At 40.3% G+C, this 10100-nt stretch overlaps 1 protein-coding gene across 1 annotated transcript; it reads left to right on the forward strand.

Annotated features, from left to right (window-relative positions):
• Positions 1 to 560: 560 nt before the first annotated feature.
• Positions 561 to 9358, forward strand: LOC123247991 (prophenin and tritrpticin precursor-like). Its single transcript, XM_044677125.1, has 4 exons — positions 561 to 746; positions 2338 to 2433; positions 6455 to 6538; positions 8575 to 9358. The coding sequence occupies exons 1-4, from the start codon at positions 561 to 563 to the stop codon at positions 8935 to 8937; spliced, it is 729 nt and encodes a 242-aa protein (XP_044533060.1). The 3' UTR covers positions 8938 to 9358.
• The last annotated feature ends 742 nt before the right edge of the window (positions 9359 to 10100 follow it).

Here is a 10100-nt window from a genome sequence, read left to right on the forward strand (position 1 = left end):
GATTCCCAAAGTGGGTGCCACTGCCCCCTGGTGGTTGCTGCAGTGATCCAGGAAAGTGGTGATGGCCACAGGTGCATTTATCTTTCCTATTAATTGCTATTAAAATTTTAAAAAATTAATTTCCGGGGGCTAAGTAATATTTTTTTCTGGAAAGGGGATGGTAGGCCAAAAAAGTTTAGGAACCACTGTGACCTAAAATTATAGCAACAGAGTCATTTGTTTGGGGACCCTAAAGCACAGAATTATCTCCTCAGAATATAAATCTGTGCTTAGCACCCAGCCAGAGATGATAGATGAACTTTTCTGCCCCTTTCTTAATTTCTCTGCAGCCCCTGGGGATTCTATCAAGGTGAGAGGGTTTGAGCCCCTAAGGTTTTTGCAAAAGGAACCTCTATCCCCTTTGCCAAGAGATTAAGCAACAGTTGTTTATGTGATGGAGAAAGAAAGCCACAGATTAAAACATCTGATCCTTCCCCCCTCCCTTTCCGCCCTCCAGGGGCCTTAAAAAACACATCTTGGACAGCAAGTCAGACCTAAGTCCCCAGGTAAGGTGAGAAAACATGGGGAGCCTGGGAAGGAGCCTTCTGGTGCTTTGTATAGCCCTGGCCACTGCAACACTCTCTGCTCAGCAAAGGAGGGGATTGAGTGACCAAGAAGCTTTATCCCTGTTCCTGAGGGTCTATAACAGAGACTCCAAAGATAATGCCATCTTCAAGCTGCGTGAATCCCGATCTGTCCTTAGAGAGGTGAGTCCCCATCCCACCTGCCCCCATCTCCCCAACCACAGCATTTTGGGTGATGGACCCCAAGTCAAAGATGCGTACTTCTATGCAGACCCAAGGGTAGGTTTAAGATCATTTCTAAGTCATGACGGAGCATACTCTGGGTATCTTTGAGGGGATTTCAATTAAAAGTAGTTCTGGAGGGGTGGTGATTAGGGCAGCTTCAGGTCTCCCCCAGGCCTCAGAACCTTGGACATAATTAGGTGGTTCTGGACTCCCCTAGAAAAGCCTCTCAGGAGAAGCAAGTTTTACGTTGTGGTTGTTTCCTTTTTTTTCTTTTTTGGCGTATTGATATCTTACTTTTTATATTAGGTTAACTTCAAAAATACTCCCCTCATCCCTCTTTGCCCAGTGAGTTCTTACCTTGTAACTAACAAAAACGATTAAGTAAAACCAATTGTTGGCAGTCCTGTCTGCTAGTGTATGTAAAATTCGGTGCCCCTACCTCCCCAGTGAAAGGAGAGAAATGCATTTCCTCATCCCTTCTCCAAGACCAAAATTGGTCATTACTATTATGTAATTATGTACATTATTTTCCTGATTCTGCTTATTTTATTCATCAAACAAACAGCCTTCTGTTTCCTTGAATTTCTTTGAGTTTTATTTTGAAGGAGAGGAGAAACATGGTTTCACAGAGACTTGGGCATGGGGTCCCTTTTCAAAGGGAATGGTGAGTGCCAAGGTGAAGAGTCTGTCCAAAAGAGGACAGAGATTATTGTGCAAGGTAGCAGAGTCCTCACGGCCCCAGACAGCTCATTCTAGCCTGGGAAAACAATACAGTCTAATAAATGCTGGGGTGAAGAGGGAGTGTTCCTGGACTATCACCACCCATAGGAATAGGTCCTACCCATGGGCAGAGGAAATGTCAGCCTGCATGGAACAAAAAGCTTCCCACCCAAAAAATATCCCCTGTGACTTCCTGTGATTTCTGTCATTTTCATTTGAATCCCTGTTCTTTGGGGAGGTAAAGTCTCTAGAGGGCTCCTACTACAAAGCACTTCTGTGTTGCACTCTAGTTCAATTGTACCTGCTACCCTATTTGGAGAAGAGAAATTGAGGGGTTTTCATGTTTTCTAGGAGAGTACAGTTAGAGCATGAATAACAGATGGAGATGGGGAGAAACTTGAACATTGGATACAGTTGGAGAGTGCAGATGTGGCAAGGGGAGCAGAAGCAGGAATCATTTTGAAGGAATATAGAACTTAGATTTAAAGCTTGAAGGGATTTTAGAATGCATCCAGTCCAAGTCATTTTACAGATGAGGAGACTGAGGCTCAAAGAGAAATTTTTATGTCTTTGTCCAAGGTCACACAAGAGTTAAATGGAAGACCTGGGCTTCAAACTCATGTCTTCTCACTCTAAAACCAATGCTTTTCCTGCTGTCCCACACAACCACCCAAAAGGAGGATATTGGGAGAGGGCAAAGAAATTGGGGACGTATATGAACCCTAGGGCAGTCTTCAAAGATAGATTTTGTCTGTATCACATTGCCCAGGACCATCCTCTTTCCTCTCACTCTATCCTTGATGCTTTCCTTCAACTCTCTTCTCCCCAGGGCAGGAGATTGACCTTGAATGCCATCATCCAGGAAACAAATTGTCTTAAGTCAGAGAATCAGAATCCTGACCAGTGTGAATTCAAAGAACGTGGGGTAAGTAGTCTTTCCTGAGCCTGGGATAGCCTACCATATTACCCATAACCCCCCAATAGAAATAAAGCCAGCACTGCAGGATTCAGGAGAAAGTTTTAGCTTAACTGTACAAAGGGGCAGCTAACCTCAACAGGTAACAACTTGAGGTAGTTTACTATTTCATCTACTTTGGGGAGGAAAGGGAATGGTTTCAAGAAGTTGGGCTGGTGACAACTTTGCTGACTGAGCTAAGGATCTGATAGGCACTGCCTGTCACAATCTAGTTCAATTTAGTCTTCACTCTAAAAGGAGTTGATTTTGAAGGGAACAAAACAAAGGAAAGGTCTACTTTGCCTTCCATCTCAAGATTCTAGCTCCCATAGCCTCAAATCTAACTCATTAAAATGTAGTTTGAACTATAAGAATGCCAGGACAGAGTCAGAAATTAATTTAGTATCAAGATCCTGGATAGCATACATTATAGGGTAAGAAAACCAGATGTGATGACAATAGTACCAGTAATTCACAATTGTTTATTAATTTCTTCACAACAAGCCTATGAGAAAAGTGGTACAAAAATGATTCTCCCAATTTAAAAACATTCTCTTCATTTTGTAGATAAGGAAACTAAGGGTCACCAAGGAGAAATAACAATCAAAGTCATACAGTGGATAAATATCATGGTTTGGATTTGAACCCAGGTTGTCTGACTCCAAGTCTAAGACTCCCTTCATTATCCCCCTGTACCCAAAGTAGTATTAGTATGACATTTGCTTGTTTGGCTCAGTTCAATGTATAGGGAGAGGGCAGTCATTGTCATTCAATGGTGTCTGATTCTTTATGATCCTATGGACCATACTGTCCATGGGGTTTTCTTGGCAAAGATATTGGGAGTGGTTTGCCATTTCTTTCTTCAGTAGATTAAAGCAAACAGAGGTTCAGTGAATTGTCCAGGGTCTCATGGGTAGTAAGTGAGTCCACATTTGAACTCAGGGCTTCCTGATTCCAAAGCCAGTGCAGTGCTCTATCCACTGAGCTATCTACTGTTCCTCATGAATAAAAAAAATAAAGTTAAGAGGATGAGAATAACTCAGAATAAATAAATCACTAGGAGGTTCTCTTCTTCTGTTAATCAACATTTATTAAGCACTGACTATATACCAGTATGTATACTATATACTATGTATAAAGGCTGGAGATACAAAAAGAGACAAAAAGCAGTCCCTACCTTCAAGGAGTTTACACTTTACAGGCTAAGACAACGTGCAAACATATACACAAAGAAGGAAGGTACTGGATTTAAGAGGAATTAAGGAAGACTTTCTGTAGAAGATGAGGTTTTAGTTGAGACTTAAAGGAAGCTGACTCCCTTCTTGTCTGGACTATGGTGGACTCCTAACCTTTCATTAGACTACTATATCCCTACCAGTCATTGGAGAACAAGCAAAGCTTGAGAGTTCTATTAAGGAATTACTTAACTATTCACTTTTCATTTTCTGCTAGAAGGCAACTCTTCCCAGTGCACATGATACCATTTTTTTAGTTCATATCTAAGGATGATTAAAAAATATGTTAAAATACAGTCATTACTACAATCATCTTGGCTCTGCCCTCACACTTTGGCATAATTTATTCTCTTTACTTTCTCTATCTTCTATACCCAGTGAATCCATACAGGCAATGTCTGTACTAGTTAAGTTTGAATATATGTGAAATTCAAAATGAAAATAAATTCTCTACTACTTTCCTTTGAAATAGGCATTCCTATGTTTTTCATTCTTCTCATTTTCTCTGTACTCTCTTAAAAAGATTTTTTATGTATTCTTTTGCTTCATAAAAGAAAGAACCAGAGGAAGGATTCCATCAAAGTTCCGTAGGGACAGAAGAAGTCAGAGAACCACAAACTCTAAACACTGATTTCTAGGCAGGATTCATGTTAATTGTAATATGAAGCAAGCTCTGGACAAAGATCAATTTGTAATATTTTCATCTCTTAAGGACAAATAGTACCACAGATGACTCTTCTTCCTGATTGCACTGGTGATACCTAAACACCCCTAAACGATTTTAAAAGAATCATAAATTATAGCTGTCCTTTTATAAAGCCCTCTATCAAAAGAACTTCTAAAATTGGGATGATTGAGATTGTGAGCCCTATCTTGTCTAGTAAACAGAAACTACTCTCAACCAAATACATCTCAGTGGAGGGGCAGTAAGACAACATCCTTGGGTCCCTCACTGAAATGAATTAGATAAGGTCACTCTTAACCAGTCATAATCTAATTTCTTTATCTAGACAATGGAATCCTAGGATCAGGCATGTGATTTTCCATCATTATGAAGAAATCAGAGAGGGACTCTAATTCATGAAGCCCACCTCCTCATCAAACAACTACCAATTAGAGATGTCTTAAAGAAAGCTGAATAATGAGCTTTCAAAATTGAATTTAATGACTCAAGATGCTAAATGAAATTCTTTGATCATTGAGAGAGAGAATTTGATTTTCTTACCTGGAACCCAGAATTTTTAATCATCATACATACAAGTAGTAAGTTATAGAGCCAAGATTTAAATCTAGGGCCCTTAACTCCAAATCCTGTGTTCTTTCCATTGCTTATGATGCTTTCTTTAATACAAGAGTCCCAAATCCTTCTCAAATGGAATCTGAGTTAACTGGTATACTGACTAGGTTCTGAGAGCCTGGTGGGAAAAGGAAAGATGTCCTTGTAGATGGAGAAATTCCCAGGAAATCCCCAATGACTCAGTTAAAAGCCTTTGAGTGAGGCATTCATGATCTTCACCTGTAAAATGAGATAATATTTATACCTCTTACATTCCAAGGTTATTGTGAAGTTCAAATGAAAATGACTGGCTAGCATTATATAATGCTTTAATGTTTATAAAGTACTGTACAAATATTACATCATTTTATCCTCACAACAACCTTGAAAGGTAGGTGCTATTATTGTCCTCATTTTGCAGATAAGGGAACTAAGGCTGAATAGTAAGTGACTTGTCCAGGATCACACAGCTAATTAGTGACTAAGGCTAGATTTTAATCCAGATCTTCTCTGCCCAGGTGCAACACTCCATCTAACTTCTAACTACATCTAGTTAGTTAGTTGCTTCTTGAATATGAAGGACTATAGAAAGTATACAAAAAGCCTCAATTCGGTTTCAAACAATTAAAGTTTAAGGGATTTAAGGGACTAAAGTTTATAGCTACACTAAGACCTTTGGGCTACCCTCTAAAATATCAGTGAAGGTTCTGATAAATTATGACCATTATTCTTGGTTGATAATTTATTATATTTATTATTATTATACATTTATACTTACAAACACTAGAGAATAGCAGGGTCATGAATGGAAAGCTATCAGGGCCCCAACACTGGTAAGCAGAAAGTCATATTTAGCATCCTGTCCCCTGCCGTCATCTCCCTAGCATGCCCTGGGAAGAAATAACCTATGCCTAGGGGTTAAGAGTCTTTCAAGATGGCCTTATGAAAGTTTTGATGAATCAGAAGGAACTTTGTGTGTGTGTGTGTGGGGGGGCTTTCTTTAAAAAATTGTCTTGATCTCTTTTGTTTTTACATCCTCCTCATTTCCCAACATATCCTTTCCCAGTCCTCCACCTAAAGAATAACACTTTATAAGAGAAATTAAAATGGAGTTCAGCAAAACTACCCAACTCAGCTGAGCATGTCACCTCATTGTTCATCCTTAGTCCTCCCCTTCCGAAAAGAAGGGAAGTAAGTCCATAGTGTCTGGCCAAGTTTGGTCATTATAATTACTCAGCATTCACTTTCCATTTTCATTGTTGTGATCATTGTGCATGTCATTTCCATTTTTCTGTTTACTTTCCTCGGGATCAGTTCATATAAGTTTCAAATCAGAAAATTCTATAACCTAAGCATCTATTTGACCTAAGGAAGTGCCCCAGAAGGCAAGATGGGAAAATTCAGGAGCATCTGATTCCTTAGAGGAGCAGAGCCTCTAATGCTTCATGTCACTTTTTTGTTTGTTTGTTCGTTCTCATAGCTGGTGAGAGACTGCTCAGGAGAGATGTCCCCTGCACGACTTCCCCGGCTGATTGTAATTGTTTGTGACTCTGTGCCCTCACAGGTGAGTCCTTTCTAACCAGATGCCTTACAATATAGAGGAAGAGTATGGTCTTGAAACTGACCTTTCTACCTCCCCTTTTCCCAAAGAGCTTCCTTTCTCTGAAGTCAAGAAGGAGTCTTGGGAAAGAGTGTGCAACTCTAACTTCCTGGGATATTTTCCCATTACTCCCTAAAGACCTACCATGTAGAAAAGGGATCAAGCTTCTTTTGCTTGACCCCAGGGTCAGAAATAGGAGCAATGAGTTGAAGATATCAAGAATCAGATTTAGGCACCAGGAAAAGTGAGGACAAAAAACAATATCAGGAAAAGTAGCCCAACAAATAGAACTGTCAAAAAGTAGAAAGGGCTGCTTCAGCAAGCTGTGAATTCCCCATTACTGAAGCTCTAGGTGATTCCTCTTGTCCCTTCCAGTACTGAGATTCTGTGTAAGGAATTTTCATCATGACCACACAACAAAAAAAAGTGGGAGAGAGGCTGAGGGAGAGGGAACCTGCAGAAAGGAGGGTGTCCGATTGGGTGGCGGAACCTTTTGAAATCCCATCTCATAAGGGTTTTCCTGTTCTACCTGTGCTTAAGGTAAGCTTTCATACTCAGGGTCTGGTTAGGACCAAAAAAGACAGTTAAGTCAACAAAAAGACCCACCCTCTAATTCATCCTCCTATTTTCTGGCCATTTCCATCCATTATCATGTAATCCAGTCCCTTTCTGGGGAGAAAAGAAAGCCATCTCAATCCCTAGGGTTTTCCCAGCACATAATAAGTGCTAAAATTCATTTTTCAGTTAAATAAAATTGAAATTTTCTGCTTGTCCTTGGGTGACAAGGCCTTCTTCCTAATAACTGGATGTCTCTTTCCTCTTCTCCCCCCACTCCCCAACCAAAGACATTATATATTTTTTTTCCAAATTGCCTGCAGAAACAGATTTTTAACATTCATTTTCTGACATTTTGCCGCCCAAATTCTTTCCTTCCCACTCTCCCTTCTCCCTACCCAAGCAATATGATACAGGTTATACACTTGGTATCATGTAATACATATTTCTATCATAATCATGTTATAAAAGAAGACAAATATCACACATCCAAGAAAACACTCATGAAGGAAATAAAGTGAAAATGGTTTGCTTCATTCTGCATTCAGACTCCATCAGTTCCTTTTATGGCAATGGATCACATTTTTCATCAAGAGTCCCTTGGAATTGTCTTGGATTCTTGTATTGCTATCAGTAGTTAATCATTCACAGTTGATCATCATACGTTATTGATGTTACTGTTTACAGTGTTCTTGTGGTTCTTCTCACCTTACTCTGTATCAGTTCAAACTTTTCTGAAATTGTTTTGTTTGTCATTTATCATGGCCCAAAGTATTCCATTACAATCATATACCATAATTTCCATCCTCTTCTTGACTGTCCTAGGATTGATTGTTTTGCCTCAGGTGGTCTCCTAAGGTCCCTCCTGGCAATGGGCTACCATGCTGAGGCTTCACTTGAAGGACTTGGATTATAATCTACTCTTTCTGGACCATTTCCCCATTTCCTAGGATTTTTCCCTTGACACCAAGTCCCAGGTTCTCACTCCTTTCCTCTTACCCGTATCATTCATTCAGCAATTATCTCAAAGCATGTTAAATCCCTGCTCTCAGAAAAGGGTCCAAGATCAGTCTCTGACCTGCTCATTGTGGCTTTGGTTTCTTCCCTCTGTCTTTGGAATTGGTAACCTGACTTCCTGCTAGAGAATGAAGAAAGGAACCTATGACCTCTAAGATCAGAAGGAATTTTTTTAAGGAGAGTATTTTTAGAGGAAGCCTTCCTGAAATTTTTACTAAATCTAGGCATCTTATCTGTTCTGCCTATGAGGAAGGAGAAGCCCTGGACATTCAGGATACTAGACCTAGCCTCAGCCATACACTGATAGTCCTCAGCAATTTGAGCAAGGTCTCCAAGACATCCTAATATTCCTACATATCTGCATACCTAGGAGGCTTTCTGCCTTCATGAAGACATAACTGCTATTTGTGTGCTTCATTCTTCCACAGGGGTCTGAAAACCAGGATGCACTCCCGGCGGCAAATCATGGAAAACGAAAGAGGAGAAGTGATGTAGAAAGCGATATGTCACCGGACACCCTTCCAGAAAAGCATAGGAGGCGTCCTTTTAGACGTCCACCTGGGTTCTTTCCCAGGCCTGGACCTGGCCCCATTTTCCCTGGCCCTCGGCCTAACCCCAATTTCCCTGACCCCAACTTCCCTAACCCCAATTTCCCCCGTCCCAATTTCCCCCGTCCCAATTTCCCCCGTCCCAATTTACCTGACCCCAATTTCCCCCGTCCCAATTTACCTGACCCCAATTTACCTGGTCCCAATTTACCTGACCCTCAACCTGACCCCGATTTCCCTTGACTGGAGCCTAACTCTGAATTCCCCTGACCCCAGCCTGGCCCCAATTTCCCTAGATCCTAGCCCAGGCCTGATTTCTCGGCTCTCAGCCTAGGCCCATCTTTGGCTAAGCTCCCCATTTAGATTCCTGTCTCATGCCCAGAATGCCATCTCTAGCTTAGGCCCATTAAATCTGCTTCTTCGATGAGTTCCAAGATTTGAACCCACAGATCCAGTAGGACAAGCCACAAAAAAAAAAAAAAAACCAAAAAAAAAAAAAAGAAAAAAAAACAAGTATTAATAGGAATCAAATGCAGTAAAAGAAGTTCAAAAATCAGAAAAAGAGACTAGATTGTGAACCATCAAAGGGCAGGGGCTTTTTTAGAATTTTATTGTAGTGCTCCAAGCAGATAGCAACTGAATAAAGGCTCTTTGATACCAATAATCATTCTAACCACACAGACAAATCAGTTTTCCCCAAAAGTGATAGAGGAAGGACGAAAGAAAGGGAAGAAATAATAAATTTTTCTTAGCATCTACTATGTGCCAAAGCACTTTATAAATATCATCTCATCTGATCCTCACAATAGTCCTGGAAGGTAGGTGCTGTTATTATCCTCATTTTACAGTGGAGAAAATTGAGGCAAATAGAGGTTAAATGACTTACTTAGGGTTACACAACTAGTTAAGTGTCTGAAGCTGGATTTAAACTCATGTCTTCTTGTCTCCAGGCCCAGCATGTTATTTACTGCTGTACCACAGAAGAAAAAGGAACAGACTTGAAATCAAAAGATATGATTTCTAATTCCAACTTTGTCCCTGTGTAACATTAGACAAGACGATGAACCTTTCAGGACCTTAGTTTTCTAAGGCCCAAGTTTCTTGTAAAAACAGCAAGTTTTTCTTGAAATTCTTATCCAGAGTATGAAACCTGATCTCTCCCTCCCCTGCTTAAACACTTTTATTGAGTAGGCTATGTAAAATCTAAACTCTTTATCTGGATTGAAGACCCTCATCACTTTCTATTTTACTATATTTTTTCATATGTATACATCTCTTACCTCCCTGAATGGGATATAACCTCCTTGAGGACAGACTGCTTAATGTTTTGTCTTGCCATCACCAATGCCTGGCATAGTGTCAGGCACACAATAGACACTTAAAAGAGGGAAGGAGGATGGATTGGA

Source organism: Gracilinanus agilis, chromosome 1, assembly GCF_016433145.1.
Source record: "Gracilinanus agilis isolate LMUSP501 chromosome 1, AgileGrace, whole genome shotgun sequence".
Lineage (NCBI taxonomy): Eukaryota > Metazoa > Chordata > Mammalia > Didelphimorphia > Didelphidae > Gracilinanus > Gracilinanus agilis.